This window comes from Peromyscus eremicus, chromosome 4, assembly GCF_949786415.1.
Source record: "Peromyscus eremicus chromosome 4, PerEre_H2_v1, whole genome shotgun sequence".
Taxonomy (NCBI): Eukaryota; Metazoa; Chordata; class Mammalia; order Rodentia; family Cricetidae; genus Peromyscus; species Peromyscus eremicus.
This window is the reverse complement of record NC_081419.1, coordinates 7,274,024-7,294,040: the sequence shown is the minus strand read 5'-3', so window position 1 is coordinate 7,294,040 and position 20,017 is coordinate 7,274,024. Positions and strand designations below refer to the sequence as shown.

General features: G+C 48.7%; 1 protein-coding gene across 7 annotated transcripts in view; it reads left to right on the top strand.

The window, feature by feature from the left end:
* Positions 1 to 20,017, top strand: part of Ralgps1 (Ral GEF with PH domain and SH3 binding motif 1) — a 245,358-nt gene that overhangs the window by 82,060 nt on the left and 143,281 nt on the right. For 4 of the 7 annotated variants that reach the window (XM_059260103.1, XM_059260106.1, XM_059260104.1 and 1 more), the window contains exons 5-7: positions 3,191 to 3,274; positions 15,621 to 15,710; positions 18,155 to 18,247. In XM_059260103.1, coding sequence (XP_059116086.1) covers positions 3,191 to 3,274; positions 15,621 to 15,710; positions 18,155 to 18,247 — 267 coding nt within the window. The remainder of the gene's footprint in view (positions 1 to 3,190; positions 3,275 to 15,620; positions 15,711 to 18,154; positions 18,248 to 20,017) is intronic. The other 3 variants (XM_059260107.1, XM_059260105.1, XM_059260108.1) reach the window with 1 other exon arrangement.

Here is a 20,017-nt window from a genome sequence, read left to right as displayed (position 1 = left end):
ACACTCACTGCAGTGTGTACCCTATTGTGGGGATTTATTAAGGCAACTCCACGTAGTTTAAAAGGAGGTTTATTTTGGGGTAACTTACAGCCAGTAAAGGGGTTGGTTACAGGATCCGGGAGAGGTGAGATGCAGTCCAGCAGGGTTCTCTGGAGAACTCTGCTCGGTCTACTATCCAGCATCCAGGATCACGAGGAACCAAGAGCACCTGCAGGTCCAGATCTCGGGTCTTAAGGGCTTCCGTCTCAGCCCTGCCCCAGGGGCAGGTCATAAATAGGCATGGCAGTTACCAGAAGCCTCACTAGGGGTAGTACTTCCAGGTCAAAGCTGGAACAGCTACCCACTACAGTACCCGCCACCACTAGGGAGAAGACATCTGTGTCAAGTGCCCACATGGTCTAGGCATCCCATGTTCCTATGTCCTGTGAGACTAGAAGTTCTACAAAGAGAGACACCATGCCACTGGGGTGTGGACAGCCAGGATCGGGGCTGGTTCTAACTGTGGATCTATACCACTGACCCTCCAGTTGTCTTCCCAGGTTGTCATGGTGCAAAAATAAGAACATGTAGTCTAAATTAAGCACACACACACATGCATATACACATACATCCTACCCAAGCACACACATGCACACACCTACTGCTACTGCTGTTTATTTTTGAATGCAGGAAAAATATGGAAGGAAACACCATCAGTTAGAGATTGGACACTAAGCAGTCTAATTCCTGAACATTGTTTAAATGCACTGGTTTTATATTTGATTATAACACACAGTTTCTCAGCATTGACATTGGGGGTCCCAGGAGAGAGAGGCCTTTGTCTTGACAAACTGTAACAAGGGCAGTAATTAATGTATGCTTAATGGTGTGTGTATGCAGTAGGGAGTAAATTCCTTTGAGGCAGGTGAACTATGTGCTGGAAATGAATCCAGGTACATATTCAGGCAAGGTGCAGACAGCAAATAGGTGACCCTTACAGGTGTGATTTTGAGAAGTGGAGTCACAGCATGGACAATGAACACTGGTTAAAATGGGATGTGGTCGCGGTCTCTATGAGAAAAACTGCAAGAAGGGCCTGTGCATGGGCTGCCTGTCTGGGTGCTGCTACCTGTGCGTCTACCCCAGTGGTGTCTGTCACACGCTAGTGTCTGTTAGCTGATAGCATTGTCTCAGACTTGGGATTGAAAATGGTGAAGTTGAAATGGACTTGACTAGGTCCTGGCTCACCGCCCTCATGGGGGGTGACAGTGGCTGTTCACAGATGGGAGCAGCCAGGAAGAGGTGTGTCTCGGCTCCTGGTTTTCAAGTGTCCCAATGTCCAGGCAGTTCATCTTTCAGCCAAGCAGGCTACAGTTTGGTTGCGGCTGGCTTCCCATGTGTGGTTGGCTGGGACTCATCACTGGGTCCTGAGATGCCCTGATGATTGCTTGCTTCAGACAGAACTGTCCGGCCAGCAAGTTTTTCCTTTGTCTGTTTCCACTTTCCCAACCCCCGACTCCTTGCTACATGTTTGTTCCAGCTGCTTGGCAGCTGATTCTCACTGAAGATCTCTAAAATGTTCCAGGTGCATTTTTTTTTTTTAAAGTTGCTAATAAGGCAGAGGCCCAGTAGGAATCAGAGGGTCTTAGAAGTCTAGGTAGAGAACGTCCCTTCCTCCCTTCTCTGTCAGGGCACCCAACACAGAGCACCCAACATCATTTCATGATGGCCTTGCCTTGGTCTTCTTATAGCCTCCAACTTGTCCCTGGTGGTTCCTAGGGCTTTGGTTTGGCCTCTTAATCAAGGAGTTGAAGTAAAGCCTCACACAGGTTACAACAGCGGCAGGGAATCTTTATTTGGAGCAAATTAATAGTTCACTACAGGAAGAAACATGTGTCAAGAGTGAATAGGGAACTTAAGGTCCCAGACTTATTTGGGGCTTCCTTTTATGGGGTTCAAGAGGAGTTGGTTGCTAAGGGCTGTAGCCTGGGTGGTTCTCTGTTTTGATTGGTGAGTTTGCATTATGTAAACTTTCATTCACTGTACGTGTCCTTTCCCATGATGCATCTGAGTTTAGTCATATGCCTGCCTAATTATGCACAGGCATGGGATGGTAAATAAGGGATCCTCCCCAAAAGTTCACTTAGAGGACACAGTTTGCCTTATTGTTCAGGTACTTAAACTAGTTCAAACTGGATTGGGCCCCCAGCCTCATACCTAGATATAATTGAAGTGTGATTTAATAGAATCTGTCTGTCTAATGGTCATTGAATGGCTAGAGAAACTTATTCCATTGTTCAAAGAGGGGAGTGCTTGCAGCTCAGTAAAGGTGGGCACTCTAGCTTGCTAACAGTTTGCTAGGTGGATTATTGGAGAGGGGTATGTACAGTACATGCAGGTGTGAGGTCTTGGGCTGTCAGGCGCAGTATTAAAAGAGGGGCATGTCCACAGCCCATACCAAGTAGAGTCCTGGGTTGCTGAACTCTACCCTGTACTTGCCTGTCCCTACAGACTGCACACAGTTGCTCCTGTTATCCATACAGGAGCTAACCTTGGTGACAGGTAAAATTTAGCCACTTTGAGTCATCAAGTCACACTGCTAAGCCTGCTGGGAAAGTAGATACATGCTCCTGCACTAGTGGGACTTTTCTGTCCTGTCTCCTTGGGTTTATAAAAGATAGAAGGGGTCAGCTTCAGGAAGGAATCCCAGGCAATCCCAGAAACATCTCTGGTTGTTGAGGGCTTGGCCTGGGACTTTGCCTGATTATAAGAATGGCGGATGTCATGTGACCAACAAAATCTGAGATTCCTCAGCTAGATTTTAATTTTAAGGTAGCCTAAATCCCTAGAGCCATATCCAGGACAGGGTGAGTCCTGCTGGTTTGAACACTTCGGCCCCCTCTCAGACAATCTGCACTATAAGAAGGCCTCTTGGTCCCAAAGAAGCTGGCAGAGTGACAGCAGAAAATGTTTTGGCCCAGAACTCTTGGGAAATAGGGCAGAGTTGTAGGGAGAGTATTCCATGTCTCTGCCTCTCCTGAGCCTGCCTATATGTATCCTCACCTCAGACCCAGCCCTCCTGCTCCACCTAGTGTGTTTAGGCATAACCAAGCTTCAGCCCTGCCCATCTCCGTGGTCACCTTACAGCCAGATGCCTGTGTATTTTGCATCCTGACTGAATTCCTGTTGATACCGACTCTGTGCTTCCCAGGAATTGGCCAGCTGCGGATGGAGTAAGAAGGAGAAACACAGCCTTGCCCCTAACGTTGTGGCCTTTACCCGGAGGTTCAACCAGGTAAGCAGCGTCCCTCCAGTGTGTCTGTCCTCATGGCAGCCACTGTGCCTGAAGCCCCTCAGTTCAATGTGAGCCTCCTGGCCCTAGGTCCCAGTGCTCTTTGCTGACTGTCCACTGCCATCCATTTTTGTCATCATAGTCTGGTCACAAAGTGAGTGAGAACATACCTTTCCTGTGCTGATGCCACTGTACAGAAGCTCTGGTTCTGGGAGGTCAGGGGTGGGGAATCTCTACTTTCCCTTCTTGCCTCATTTCTCTGCCTCCTTTCTTCTCCAGGTGCCAGTCCTGGTCTACCCTCTCTGCCATATCTCTGTCCCAGTAGGCCCCCTGTCCCCATGTCCTGTGCTCTTGGCCCAGGACTCTTCTTTCCTGCTTAACTCTAAGTCAGCTCTTAGCCTGAGGGTCACTTCTGCAGGGGCACCCAGCCTGTCTGGGGTCTCCCCTCACGGATCTGCAGGGGCACCCAGCCTGTCTGGGGTCTCCCCTCACGGATCTGCAGGGGCACCCAGCCTGTCTGGGGTCTCCCCATCACGAACCCCTCATCGCTCCTTTTGTTTCCTCCATGTGCTCTGCAGCTCAGCTGTTTGGTTCTATGTGTCCTGAGGTCTCTGTGAAGTCTTGTTTGTCCTATCCATCGTCCTCCTGTCCCTTCTGCCTTGTCAATGTCAGACTCATGTGTGAAGGACCCTCAGTAGACACGTGTGCAACAGTGAGTGGGTGGTTAGGAGACTCTTCTTGAGCGTGGCACTTCCGTGTATCCTGACCCACCTGGCCCCACACTCTCTAAGCTGACTTGGTCCAGCTAGCTCAGGGTGTTGCAGAATATTGTTTATACCGTGTGAAGATGTGTCACTGTGATTGGTTTAATAAAGAGCTAAATGGCCAATAGCTAGGCAGGAGACTTCCAGGCAGAGAGAGAACTCTGGGAAGAAGAAAGGTGGGGTCACCAGCCAGACGTGAAAAGGAAACAGAAGGTACAAGATGGAAGAGAGGTAACCCCACATGGCAGAATGTAGATTAATATGAACAGGTTAATTTAAGTTATAAGAGCTAGCTGGGGAAAAGCCTAAGCTGAGGCCAAGCTTTCATTATTAACAAGTCTCCAAGTCATTATCTGTGGGCTGGCAGTCCAGAGAAAGTCCAACAAGAAAGCTTGCTATATCCAGATATGAAGAGCTACCTCCTGCAGTGGAAGATTTGGGCTCCTGGGAGCAAATGGGAAACTGAGGCAAATGGACCAACTGAAGGAACCAGTGCTTCTGATTTCCCCACCAGAACCTCCAGCGCCTGTGCTTTGATAGTAAGCTCCCTAAGGTTCCCTTTGCACAAGCCAGACCTCCACACGGGATTCTTCTCGGTTCCCTTTGCACAAGCCAGACCTCCACACAGGATTCTTCTCGGTTCCCTCTGCACAAGCCAGACCTCCACACGGGATTCTTCTCGGTTCCCTTTGCACAAGCCAGACCTCCACACGGGATTCTTCTCGGTTCCCTTTGCACAAGCCAGACCTCCACACGGGATTCTTCTCGGTTCCCTTTGCACAGCCACCTCCACACGGGATTCTTCTTGGTTCCCTTTGCACAAGCCAGACCTCCACACGGGATTCTTCTCGGTTCCCTTTGCACAAGCCAGACCTCCACACGGGATTCTTCTCGGTTCCCTTTGCACAGCCACCTCCACACGGGATTCTTCTTGGTTCCCTTTGCACAAGCCAGACCTCCACACGGGATTCTTCTCGGTTCCCTTTGCACAGCCACCTCCACACGGGATTCTTCTCGGTTCCCTTTGCACAGCCACCTCCACACAGGATTCTTCTCGGTTCCCTTTGCACAGCCACCTCCACACGGGATTCTTCTCGGTTCCCTTTGCACAGCCACCTCCACACAGGATTCTTCTCGGTTCCCTTTGCACAGCCACCTCCACACGGGATTCTTCTCGGTTCCCTTTGCACAAGCCAGACCTCCACACAGGATTCTTCTCGGTTCCCTTTGCACAAGCCAGACCTCCACACAGGATTCTTCTCGGTTCCCTTTGCACAAGCCAGACCTCCACACGGGATTCTTCTTGGTTTTTCTTTCTCTTGTTTTTCTGGTTTCTACTGAGCACAGTGACTTAAAGGTTGCATTGTTGTGTGACTGACCCCCGGGTGCTTGGGCCTGCATTTCCTTGGGGTCGGTCTCAGCTGGGCCTTTCCTCTCAGAATTGCCTAGCCCTGTACATCACTGTTGCTCAACCTCTTCAGCCTTCTGAAGCTTCTGCATCCATCCATGCATGGCAGGAGCCTCAGACAGTCACCGGCTTGTAGTCTGAAGATGGAGGCTGGGGCTGCTGGGTTTGTTTGATGAGGTGTGATAGGAGCCAAGAACAGCACAGCTCCTCTGTGTTAGGGGCTTCACAGTTTGTTTGAATAGAGAAGTGATTTCTTTTCTTTCTGTATTGAAAATTTTTCCCTTTTAAACTGAGCTTAATCTTAAAAAAAGGAAAAGAAGCCCAGTGTAATGGCGCACACCTTTAATCCCAGCACTCAGGAGGCAGAGGCAGGAGAATCCCTGTGAGTTTGAGGCCAGCCTGGTCTACATAGGGAGTTCTAGGAGAGCCAGGACTACACAGAGAAACCCTGTCTCAAATCAAAACAAAATAAAAAAAAGAAGAAAAGAAATGCCAGATGTGTACACACTGTCAGAGGATTCATAGTTTCCTTAGTAAAACTCTTTGACTGGAAGCCAACCCAGTCCCACATCTAGGCAGCCGTGGAACTCATAGAGGATGGATCCCTGGGAACTCTGTAATCTGCTCCATACAGGGGTGCCAGGTCAGCTTGGCAAAGTTGGTACAGCCCGTGTGGCAAACAGATGTATTATGTCCATCCCAGACCAAGTGCTGCAGGGATCCAGAAGTCAAGCCATGTTTTCTTAAGCAGAATGCTCCAGGAAATGCAGGCCCATGGAGAGCCAGTAGCTTCTGGACACAGCCTGGGAGCTCTGGCTTGAAAACTGGCCAGAGGCCAGCCTTGGCCCACTGCTTATGACTGCTGTCTTTGGGATGAGCTCACTGGTCCATTTATAAGTGGATTCAAGCCACCTTATCAGACTTACCAGACTCCAGATCAGAGCTAGCAGCTCACTGACCTCTCTGAGCCTCAGTTACTCATCAGTACCTAAGAATAGCAACAGCACCCACCTTACAGAGCTATCATAAGGGTAACAGGAAGTGATGTCTGGCAGTAGTGGGCTGCAGATGTTTCAGAGGGCTGCAAGGAAAAATCTGAAGATCAGAAGGCTAGAAGGATGTTGCTGGAGGATTTGGGACCCAGTGCAAGTGTCCTGCTTAGTTTGCCTGCTCCTCCGTGGGGTCTGAGTGCCTCAGGGTTTGCTCACAGAGTAACAGGATGGCAGAACTCAGCCATGCTCACCCAAGCTCTGTTATGTCTCTACCCCACAGAGTTCATCCTGGTCTTCTGTATTACTATGAGGACCTGACAATATCACAGCTGAACCCACTTTCGGAAAGTACACATTATATGAATTTGCATTTGATTTGGGGACTTGGTGCTGCCCCGAAGTGTGTACAGGGACGCTGAGTTTGAGCCTTAGCCACAGCTTGTTCGCTATAGGATAATGGACTGGCTTCTGGCCTCTGCACTCATGGATCATCTCAAGTGGGTTTTGAGGATTAAATGAGAAGCTGTATTCAACCCAGAGGAAATGACTCATTAGCTTCAGAGAAAAGGTACCGTGGCTAAAAGCACCTGGTTAAAAGGAAGGTAAAGCAGAAGTGAGGGGCTGAGGCTTCAGAGTGTCCGTCAGGGCCAGCAGTGTGTTCAAGGGGGAACTGGAGAAATGAGACCACAAACCGAGGACTGCTGACATTCGTCATGGGTGGAGGGTGAGGTTTCCACATGAGGCTGGGTGAAGGCATCTAGGAGTAGGAAGAACACTCCAGAAGGGCAGAGTCTGGAAGTGCACTTCAGGAGTGAGGGGGCAGGTGGAGGTGATGCTGCCACAGCAGCTCCGAAGATGGAGGGAGGAGGGAGGAGAGAGGCCAGTGAAGTCCAGGAGGGTGGTTGTGCTTTTCTTCTTTCAAGTGGGCAAACCCTTGAGGATGCTCGTGCCTGAATGGAGGGGTGCAAGAGGCCAGGGAAAGCGAGGTAAGGAGAGGCAGGGAACATGTGGCAAAGGCCTAGAGGAGGTAGGAAAGGGAGTCTTGGGATGCAGGATGCTGTCGTAAGGGAGCCACATCTGCAAGCAGCCTATAGGTACAGTACAGGGCCTGTGGCTTTTCTTCCTCGGGTGGGAAGCTTGCTGACCATGTGAGGTTATGAGCAAGTCCTAAGCACGGACAGTGGCCCAGGTGAGAGCATGCAGTAGGTAAAGTACCTCTGGTTGCCCTTGAGCCTGAAGATGGGAGCATGAGGGACAGGTGGGCAGTCTATCCATGCACACAGGCTGGCCCAGCAGGGCTTCTGGAAGGATTGGGGGAGGGGCAAGGGGACTTTTAGCAAAGAAGGGGCTGGAGTGAGTGACAAATTACAAGAGCAATCTGCCGAAGAGGAAAAAGGGCTTCAGGCTCCAGGGGACGGAGCAGGGAAAGGGAGGGAGGGTATGGACTTGTAGTGCAGACTTGAGGTTTGGGTCTGTGGTGGAGCATAGGACTTCCTGCTGTTGGACGGTGGGAAGGAGGTGACAGAGGGCTGGGTGATGGTGGCTGCAGTCAGCGTGGTGAAGGGATGCGAGGCCATGTTCATTTGCAGAGATGTCAGAGTTGCTTGCGACAAGAGGAAGACAGTGGCCCGTGTGTGCGTGCACATGTGGAGACCAGAAGGTGAAGTCACCTCTTCCTTTCTCTCTCCCACCCCCTTGAGACCAGATCTTTCACTGGCTTGAAACTTAGCAACTGGGCTGGTCAGTAAGTCCCAGCAATCCTCCTGTCTCAGCTCCTCACAGCTACTCCTGGCTTTTTATGTGGGTGCTGGAGGCCTTGAACTCAGGTCATCTTGTCCACACAGTTGGCATTGTCACCGCTGAGCCGTCCCCCAGTCCACTGTTCTTTCCCTTCCCCCCATTTGCCTTTTGTTTTGTTGTCATTTGTGGATGACGAAGTGAATAGAGGGCTTTATATTCGCCATCATCTTTTCTGGAACACTTATATGACATTTCCCAAGTGTTAGCTATACCACCAAACAGTAAGTTACATTAACGATAGTTTGTATGTATTGAAGAATAGTCTATATGTAGAAAAGCTTATTTAGTTCCTTGACCAAATGGCCTTTTCAGCGTTTCAAAAATTTAGGGTAAGCACTATATTAACAGGCAGAATAAGAAAAAAAAAAAGCATATAAAATCCAACATTTATCCATGATTAAAAAGAAAATAATCAAGTCAGAAAGGGGGACTTCTTTGACTTTCTAGAGAAATCCACAGCGACTGTAAGCCCAGACGATCCAATCCAAGACACTGGACCTTAGACGAGGTTGGCTCTCACGCTGGTCCTGTCTAGTGTAATAAGACAAGAGAGAAAGAAATTGAGGTATTTTATTCATAGTTGACATGGCTGTCTGGAGAAGATTCCGAAGAAGTCATCTTTACAACCTCTCTTGGCACTAATGCACAGCCAGGGGACACAAGGTCACTCACTGCACAGAAGGGGGTTGCTTTCGTTGTACAAGCAATGAGGAATTGGGATCTGAAGGTTGAGAGCACTGTTTGTAGTAACACCAGTGTAGTGGGTAGCCATTCCAGCTTTGATCTGGAAGTTCCACCCCCATTGAGGCTTCGGTAACTGTCATGCCTACAAGGCGGGGCCGAGAGAGGACTCTGGAGACCCGAGATCCGGATGCGTGGGCTCTCTTGGTTCCTGGACCCCGGACGCTGGAGGTAGACCGAGCAGAGTTCTCCAGAGAACACCGCTGGACTGCGCTACACGTTTCCCAGACCCTGTTACCTATCCCTTCACTTGTAAGTTACCCCACAAAATAAACCTCCCTTTCAACTACGTGGAGTGGCCTTAATATTTAAACCAATACACCAGGACCCAACAAGACTTAGGTGTTTATTTTTACACAGCGTGGTTTATGTGTTGAAACCTACAAAGCACTGATGTAAGCAATCCGAGTGGCTGTTGGGAAACAGGGAGAGGCTCCGTCCTCATGGATGTAAAGACCCAGGGTCATCACGATATCAGTTCTCCACTTGACATTTAGGTTCAGTGCTGCTTGTAAGACCCACCAGGCTCGTTCCAAAGGTTGTGCAGAATGACCATGCACTGCTGGGAAAAAGAAAATGTTACAATCCACTGTTGTCAGAAGAGCAGGGATACCTAGGTCAGTGGGACTGTGTTGGGACAGCTGAAGAGAGCGCTCTCTCTCTCTCTCTCTCTCTCTCTCTCTCTCTCTCTCTCTCTCTCTCTCTGTGTGTGTGTGTGTGTGTGTGTGTGTGTGTGCATGTATGAAAATGAATTTTACATACAGACTTTAAGTCTTTCATAAAAATTAACTCAAAATGGGTCAGACACTCAGATGTAAACTTCTAGAAGAAGACATAGGCAGGGAACGTCTATGCCTTTGGGTTTGATGATGAGCTGTTAGAGACCAAAAGACAATCTGTGAAAGAAAAGAAAATTAGTGAATTGGGAATTTATTAAGACTAAGATTTTTCCATTGTGCAAAAGTCACAGTTAAGAGAATGAAGCTGAACACAGACTGGGAGCCGTGTTGTAAAGCACTTGTCTGAAACAGTCTGCTCTGAGGATCCCTCAGCAGCCCAGATGCATCGCCATGAGAAGATGCTCAGTGTCCTTCATCACCAGGGGCACAGAATAACCACAGCTCTCAATGCACCTGAACCACAGTGGAACTGCTGAGGACCGGGGGCAGTGTTGGGGATGCAGGACGGCACAGGTGTGGTTAGCAGTGACCCGCATGCACTGACCCAGAGGCTCAAAACCTACACACACGCACACATACATACATACACACACACACACACACACACACACACACACACACACACACACGCGCACTCACATACACCCATGCATTCACACATACACACACACATGTATACACACACCACACACGCACACACACATGCACACATGCATTCATACACACGCACACTCACATACACACATGCATTCACACGCACACACACATGCACATACACACGCACACACATACACCCATGCATTCACACACGCACACACGCATGCACACACACACTCACATACACACATGCGTTCACACACACACACACTAGCACAGCAGTGTTGATGGCATCTTGTTAATAGTTGTCAAAGATGAAAGGGCTGAGATGTCTTCAGCAGGGCATGGGTAAACACATGGCATAGTATTTACTTAAAAAGTGGCGTGAGCTGTGAAGTCACATAGGCACAGGGACTTTTCAGTGTGTATTTCAGGTGAAAGCCAGTGCAGAGGACTACCATTGCTTCCCTTTCTCTTTCTTTTCTTTCCATGACATTCTGGAAAAGGTAAAACTACAGAGAAGAGGTCAGTAGTTGTCAGGTGATTGAGAAGGACAGAGGCCCCAGCGGGTGGGGCACAAGGGAGTTGCTGTTGATAGGTTTGTGTGTGTGTGTGTGTGTGTGTGTGTGTGTGTGTGTGTTGCCAGGAATTGAACTCAGATTTTTTTCCTTGCTTTACCAGTGAACCACACCTCTAGCCCAGATTTGTTTGTTTAAGAGAGTGACAGTTCTATATAGGATAATGGTGGGTACATGACAGTGTCTTTCTGGGAACCCAGAGAGCATTATAGCGCCAAGACCTCAAGACACACAAACTAGAGACTTCAACTTGAAGACGGAAGGCCCCTAGAACAGATGCAGAAGAAAAGAAGAGTGGACACACAGCTCTGCACATACTTCCACAGTTGGGAAGTCACTTCTTTTTGGAGGGCAAGGGGGAAGTTGCTGCTCTGAGTTAACTCTGGAGTCACGTGGGGCATAATTCTGAAGATGTAATTACGTAGGAGCACTGTTATGAGTACAAATGCTCTTCATGCTGGCTAACAGTTATGAACAGTGCTGAGGGATGTGTGTTGGCACTGGACAGCTGAGGTGTCGATGGTAGTTCCTGGGAACTGGTTTCTCTCTGGTGGAGTGGGAAATTACAGAAAAGCTAGAATACATGTGCTAATAGCATAGAGTTGGGGATAACAGTATGAATTCATGTGAATTTTAAAGATGCTTATATAGAGAAACATAGCTGTGAGTGTGTACATGGGTAGTACATGCATGCACATACAAGCACATTCACACAAACGTGCATACACAAATACACTCAAACACACACGTGCATGCACACAGTGGTGTACATGCATAGGAACACTCACAGCCCATGTGCTATGCACACACACTCACACATGCTTATGCATACACATGCACATGCAGGCACGCACATGTACACAAAACTACACTCACATATTCACATGTGCACACACACGTTTGCACACTCACATACACAGGTGTGCATGTGCGGGAGCGTACACACACACACTCTGTCCCTTGCTCTTTAATTGAGGAGGTTGAGAAGCATCAGTAGTCCATTATCAACAAGCTAATCTCAGAACCAATCTTGGTTTCTGATAGTATCATCTAATAAATGGAACCTGAGTTCCTTGGAGAAAAGACTGATTTTAGGATTGGGCAAGGAATGCACATGATGGGTCTGTAGCATATGTAGTACCAGAAAGAGAGGAATTATACAGACCAACAAACCAAACACAGTTGGGGTATGTCAGAGGGGGCAGGGCCAACTGAATGCTAGGGATGAGTGGGTAAAGTGGGAACAGTTGGAGCCACAAGATAATAACACAGCATTGGGCTACAAACCAGTTTCTTTAAGTGTCCACAAGACCATGCTGCTATAAATAAGTGATCAACTACATAAATGGTGAGAAGAATAGATGTGTGTTACATACAGTAGGCTCTCAGTGCATGCAGTTGCTTGTCCTCAGGAAGGTGGAGCATAGCTCCATTTAGGAAGAGTGGGTGAGTGGGTAAGCATAGCTCTATTCAGGAAGAGTGGGCGAGCATAGCTCCATTTAGGAAGAGTGGGTGAGTGGGTAAGCATAGCTCTATTCAGGAAGAGTAGGAGAGCATAACTCCAGGAAGAATGGGCAAACATAGCAATTTCTTTCCAAAGTGTGATAGACAGAGGGATCAAAGGCCATGTACCGGCACCTCGTTGATGGGCTTTTAATTTTATCATCTTTATAAATGTTCACAACCCCGGCCTGTGGTGGCACATGCAGGTAGATCTCTCTGAGTTCTGGTCTACAAGACAGCTGGGATACATGAAGAAATCCTGTCTTGAAAAACCAAAAAATAAAATAAACAAATGTTCACAAAATACTTCTGTATTTTATAGGATAAATCTTTTAAAAGAGAATATACCTTAAATATGTAGATGGGCATACTCAAGTTGTTCTTCAAAATATTATTTCTACTTCCCAAATCAGTGTATAAATATGCTTCTTCTCTCTGCTCCTCAGTACATAAAGGCTTTCCTCAAACAGTGGTAGGAAGAGGGCATATGTCACAATAGAGGAGTAAAGGGCCCGAGCAGGCAGGTGGACACATGGCTTATAAATATTGGGAACAGGGCTAGGGATGCAGCTCAGTTAAGTGTTTATCTAGCATGCAGAAAAGCCCTGAGTTCAGTCCTGGCCCCATATAAACCAGGTATGGTGGTGCATACCTGTAATCCCAGAACTCAGGAGATAGAGGCAGGAAAGGGGGAAAATAGAACAAAAAAACATACCAACTAAAAACCAGAAAATAGCTACCTAGATGGGCATGAGGGAAGGGCAGAGCACACAGCAAGCTCCTGTCTGGTGAACTGTGCAAGTGAAGAACAGTGATTGTGATGGATTTGAGTCCTGTTTGCAAACACAGGTCCATTTAAACTTAGCAGCAGACCCTTGGAGGCCAGGTTCTGTATACATGCTTTTGTACACACACTTTTCTTCAATTTGCCTTCCAAGAGCTTCACCTAGGACCTTAAAACGTCTACAGAAACATGTGTCTGAAGACGTTCACCACGGTCTTGTTGATTACAACAGAGCTCTAGAAGTGACCCTACAGTCAAGTGAGTGGTAAACATGTTGGTGATAAAATTCTTGCATGCTGGAAAAATCTTACGTAAATACTTACCGTTTCTAAAACTGCTTGGGATATATGCTTAAAATTTACCAGTTTTAATTAAAGCCAACTATGGGTGCTAGGTATGATTTAAAAAAAACAAAACAGGACGCAAATCATAGTTTGTCATTGTTGGTCTGTGGATCTGAGCTTGCAAATGACCTCTGTCTTTTGTGCTTATCTTTGCTTTCTTCATCTGTTAAATTTTCTAGTTAGAGATGAAAAGACTGTGCACTTGTACACCTGCGTGTCTTTCTCACCTGCCCCCATCTCATCTCCATCACTACAGCCTTCTCCAGGCCCACCCCTCACAGACCGCTGCCTCTGAGTTCTAGTGGGCACCGTTGCTTGACAGGGGTTCCCCTTGTCACTCCACTCAGAAGCCAAGCTCCCTGCACTGGCTGGCATTCTATAGGCCCTTCCTCTCTTGCCCCGGCACTGAAGTCTGGTGGTCCACGCCTGGTTGTCTGTCCTCACTGCAGCACCACACCCTCCTCTAACCCCATCAGCCACTTAGCTGTTCTGATCATGGCATACAGTGACACTTCAGTCCTGCCTTACCGAGCCAGCTGCCTCCCATCTGTCAGGGCCCTCACACTGCAGTCTCTATGCTCTGAGCTGCAGCCATCACTACAGCTACCTTCCAGTCCTGATTTTTTTTTTCCCCAGAGCTGAGGCCTGAACCCAGGGCCTGCGCCCTACCACTGAGCTAAATCCCCAACCCCCAGTCCCGGTTTTTTGGAGGGTTCTGTCTCCTTTGGTTTCTTCCACTAGGCCAGATATGGACTTACAGTGCCTGGACCCTGCACAGAGTGGGGTTTCATGCAACTCTGTTGAACTGACTGTTGCCTCAGAGCCTCCGCACACTGGGTGTGCAGGTCCCTCATCGGCTCTGCCCCTTCTAGAACCATGCCAGGAGAATGTATGAGGTTTTGGCACACAACAATCTGTTGAATTACACATTTGGTGCATCACATTTGTGACTGTGTGGCATAGAAAGTGCACATATTAAATACACGCTTTGCAAGCTTCTGTTTGGTGCCCAGAATAACTGTCTTCCAGAAGCAACTGGTAAACATTTGAGTCTGAACTTAATTTTGACAAGTCTCTGGAAAAAATGATTCTATGGAAACAGAGGCATGACCTGCAGGCAGCCATGGCTAATTACACTGATGCACTATTTCTGTGACACTCTTGCTTAACAAAATGGCCAATTGCTTATTCTCAGTATCTATTTCTATTTGTGAAGCAACAGTATTTTAGTCAGGAGAAGGTGTGTTCTTGTACAGCAAGCTTGCTTTGTTAACTTCAGGCTGTCCTTCAGTATCTCTTTTCTTGTCAAGTGAGTGGTTTCCACATCTCCCCTTCTTTCCCACTGTGCACATGACTGTTCTCTGTGTGTCATCTCTCCGACATGCTGTCCTGATGCTAATGAGGCATCAACGAGAAGCACTAAGCGCTCTCTAGCATCCTTTGGCAGGCTGCTTCCTGTGTTTCCTTGGGCTGAGTGAGCCTCGTGTTGATAGACACTTTCCTGGTGCCACCAACAGACTCAGGGCCCAGGAGGTTGTTGGTGTAAGTGAGAGGCCTTGCATGAATACAGTTCTACACTAAAGATACCTTCATGGCTGGCCCATGCCCCTCTAGAAGATTCATGCCCCTCAGGCCTAGTCGGACTCTACATCTTGTATTATTGGCAAGCCTCTTTTAGAAAGTGACATTTGGTATGACAGCAGATATCAGAAAATCCTCCTTGTGTTGGGCTTGGCTGGAAGTGTGGACTTATGGAAGGTGTGGTCAGTAGACACTTCTCTTTGAACTTCTGTCCATATTTCCATCTGTCTGTCCATTCTACCACCCATCTTCTCCCCACACCTGGATCCTTCCTGAGGCACCTGAAGAGACACTGGCTTGTGTAGTGGGCCCAGTGCTGCTCTGCATGATGAGGACAGTGTCTGTTTCTCTTCTCTGCATTGTGTATGCTAGAGGAGGCAGGGCAGACACGGGGCCCATCTGGGCTTGGGAGTCATAAGGAACTGTCCCCCTCATGTGACCCTAGGCCATGTTCTCAAAGCTGCCTGGCCTAGTGGAAATCCTACAGTGATGGTGGGCAAAGGGTGATCTGGGCAGCCTGGCTTTTAACCACTTCTCTGGTGTGTGTGTGTATGTGTGTGTGTGTTTGACTCTACAGGTCAGTTTTTGGGTCGTACGAGAAATTCTAACAGCACAGACTTTAAAAATAAGGGCAGAAATCCTGAGCCATTTTGTGAAAATAGCCAAGGTAAGCTGTTTGTTTATTTCTCAAAATGTGTTTCCTCGGAACTTTGGCAGGTGCTTTGCCTTGGGCCTGCTAGATATGGGGACAGGGGTCCCCATCACAGGTGGAAGGCTGTGGCTGGACCTCTCCAGGCAGAGCCAGTTGTGAGATCCGCCTGGCTGCTCACACTTTATGTGAGCCTGAGAAATATGCCCCCTTCCCATCTCATAATTCTATGGCCACTTATTCCCCTTACTTGAACTTCAGTCTCTGCACATGGCCCAGGGGTCCCTGGAATCCATCCATTCTCCTTTGAGTTTTGCCAGTGCTAGGGGCTGACAGGTTAGCCCCGTGCCTTGATCTCGTCATGTCCTGCACAGGTGTATCAACAGGGCCCTCACACCCATTCTGAGCGAAGGCCTGGACCAGTTGACCCTGCGCCCCTCTCATGGGCTCTGTCCATGCTGCTCATCAGGCTCCAGCTTCCCCTCCTCTCTTCTCATCTATGCCGTGCTGTGACTTTCCTGGACCACTGTCACGCTCAGGAGCAGTACTGTGCTCCCACTACGTGGGCCTGCCAGACTCTCCTTGGCAGCATGTTCTGCCTGGCTCATGGCTTCCTGTAGGTGCACATCTGTTGTCCTCCCACCATGACCCTAGAGCAAAGCTGCCTGGACTCAAGGCCCGCCGGTGCCAGGCTGTGTGGCAGCTCCTGTGCCAGAGTGATTGACTTCAGTACTGAAGGCTGTCGTCCCATTTGTACAGCAGGAAGGGGTGGTGAGGAGAGATGAGTGTCCATGCGTAGGGCTCCAGCCAGTCAGCAGAGCAGGACTCACAGCCATATGCACCCTCAGTGGGGCTGCTGCGCCTCCCATCCCCAGAAGCTTAAACAGTCTCTAACTCTGTCAGGGGCAGAGTCACTGTCCTGTGGATTCTCCAGAAACACTTGGGATTGGTGCTGGGTTTTGTGCTGCTTGAGGGTGGGTCAGAAGAGGATGCTGGGTATGCCTCAGTCCTTGTAGGGCTTCTGTTTGGAAGTGAGCATAGCCCCACCCAAAGGAGTCCAAATCGACCCCATAGTCTCTGCCCTCTCCCTTAGTGAGGCTTGTCATGTTGGCTGTGCACCATGTGTGACTTTGGTAGGCCCCTCCCTCCCTGAGCTTTGGTTTTCCAGTCTCTAAAAGAGAAAGGGATAGGTTAGGTAATCCCTGAGAGGCCTTGCCACTGGAAGGAAAGTCTGTAGCAGGCACAGCAATTCAGATGCTCAGCTGAAATCTCCCTGGGAGCATCTATTCTTACACACAGGAAATAATCAAAGAGTATTACAAGATGTCTGAAATGAAACACTAGGTTTGTGTGGTCAGGGCCCTGTTTCCAAGTAGGAGCAGAGCTGTAGGGTCAGACCCAAAGGCTTTTATTGATTTATTTATCATGCCTACTGTGCTAGGCTTTGTGCAAGGTACAGGTCTGGGGTGGTCGATAGCACTTGTCTCTGCTCTCACAGGACACACATGGGACACAGGCATTTGAGAACACGATTAGAAAAGGCCTGTAGGGGAGGGCTACCTGAGGCTGAAGGTACGCAAGACAACCAGTGAGAGAGTGGGGACGAGCCTTCCAGATAGAGAAGACGGAGACCTGCCCAGCTGGGCAGTTGACATGTTCACCTCAGGTGGCCAGATGCCATCGTCACCACCCTGACTTTAACTCTGGGGACACTGAAATGCAGAAGGCCAGGGTAACGTGCCAAAGGAACACAAGAAGAAGGAGCTGGATTGTGTCCATTGAGTCTTGTTGCTAAGCCAGGCTTCACTGCCCACTAGGAGTGAGAAACAGGACCCATCCATTAGCAAGTATGCCTCAGCATGAAAAACAAGAACAGCTAGCTTCCTGCCCTGACTCTCTGCTGTCTCTTTCTGTGGCCCTCTGTGGTAAAGAACTGCTCTGAGACTGAAGTGACACCGTATGTCCTCACTCATTTGGGGTCTGGCTCAAAGGCTCACAGTCAAGGGCCTGGGAATCCTGAGATTGCCTTCCCAGCTGAGAGCCATTACACAGATTGATAACATCTTCCCTGGCCTCTTTCCCATCCAGGGTTAAGGTAACCGCTGTGTGAGCTGCCAGTGCGGTCGGCACACTGGGGTCTTCTCACAGAAGCCTGTTCAGGGTCAGCTATAAAAACGTAAAGGGATTAGCCGGTCTCAGGCCCGGCTTCTGTCCAGCAGTCAAACAAGTCAGAGTATGAAAACTGGCAAGTATTTTTTAGATGGAGACTTACCTTCTGAAAAAATGGGAGGGAAAGAGCATATGTTTCCTATGAACTTCCTAGAACTATGTTTTCTATGTGAGATATTTTAAGTGTAACTGAATTTCATAAATATGACAACATTTGGCAACACTCAAGCATGTTTTTGTTCTGTTGTCTATGGCAGCAAAATAATATATTCCATATCTTTTTGTTTCCCCAGAAACTTCTAGAACTCAACAACCTTCATTCTCTCATGTCTGTGGTATCAGCATTACAAAGTGCTCCCATCTTCAGGCTGACAAAAACCTGGGCTGTAAGTTAATGTCCCCCAGTCTGACCTTTTGATTCCGGCCATCCTGTACTTGCCGAGTGTCTACGTGGCTTAAGCCCTGGGCTTCTCTCACTGAATGTGTGCTTTGTTAAAGACAGTAAACTGGGAACTAAGGAGATTCTCTGGGCATCCCCACAGCCTCAGGGACCCCAGCCCCACTTGGGTCCCAGGGATTGGGGAGGGTGCTAGTATGGCTGGGTTTGGAAGTCCTCAACCGTTCTTCCTGGACCTGTCAACATCATCTGTGCTGACTGGGCTCAGCATGTGACTTCTGCCCTGGCTTGGCCAGTTTTTTTGTCTCTGGCAGGCTCAAAATTGCCCTTGAGAAGGTTTGGGGATTGATGGCCTGCAGCTGCCCTGGGTCACTGCCTTATAGCTCAGAGTTCTCTGAAGAGACCTGTGACCCTCATGTAGGAAAAAATGATTTCTTTCCTTTTGCTTCCTCTTTTTTTTCATCCTGAGGCCTTGGATAATTTCAGCTCAGGGGTGGAGTCTGATAGTTATATAATTGAGTCTGTAGGAAAGTTTTTCTGCTGTAAAAATACTTTAAAAATATCTCAGACCTCTTTATCCTCCTTAGCTGGCACAGTGCCTGACATGGGAGAAGTATTGCTATTTCCATAGCTCATTAGTGTTTACCTCCTGGCCTGCCTGGTCCAGAATCTCTCACAGGGGCACAGCCCAGGCCTTTCAAGACCTGTTTATGGCCCCAGAACTGACAGAACTGTATGGAATTGCTAGACATGTTTCTTTGACTGGTTTCTGACTTTGTTTCTGCCAGTCTGGGACTGGACTCTGTTTCCTACTTGACTGGCTCAGGGTCCTTTTAGATGTATAAGGATTGTGTTGTAGGCAATCGAAAATGAGCCTTGCAAGACACCTGGCTGGAGCAGAGTGCTGTGAGAAGTGCCAGCCTGGAGTCTGGGAACCAGGTTTCCGTTCATAGGCCATTCAGAGCCTGGGCCTCCTTTCCCATCTCTGTTCTGGACAGTTGACTTGGAGTAGTGGGTTTCTGTCAGTGCTTTGTGGAGCCCCTTCGAGTTGTCTTAGGGACCATCCAGAGCTGCAGGAGAGGGGTGAAGGTGCCAACCAGGTGACCTGGCCTCCACCAGAGCAGCCTGTTTGCATCTGGGGTTTCTGGGTGAATTGCAGATGAGCCATGGTTTTGGAGGTCAAAGCAAATTTGGAAGCTCTGTCTCTGCAGTCACTGCCAGCCCTGTGATTCTAAGGCCATCTCAGCAGTGAGGCTTTTTTCAGAAGTTTTTTGGAGATTCTTTTTAAAATGACTTTTCCATCATTGAGATGCTGATACTGTTCTTGGGCTGCCGGGAGCCATGCAGGCACCCAGAGGGCTGAGCTTCGACTCTTGTGTGCATTGACCTTCTTGGCAATGCTATGACTTGTGGTGGGGGGAGCTCCTTGGGGAGGTACAGGTGAGTAAAATGGAAGTAGCTGAGGTTATTTCCAAGTCCTGCACAGAAAGTTGACCTACCCGGGGACAAGCAGGACTCTCAGTGAAGTGTCGTCAGTGTACCCAGAGGGTGCTGTCTGCTGCTAGGGCTGTGGACAGTGTCAGGCCAGGGCAGCATTAGAACTGTGTAGTTTGTCACGTGTGGCTTACTGGACTGGGCCCTGCAGTTTTGGGTCTCTGCTGTAGTGAAAATGAACCCCCACACTTGGGGAGCCTGGACCAACCACTCACCTCAGACTGCTGTCTCTGCCACCTCGGGGTGTGTGGCTGACAGAATGTAA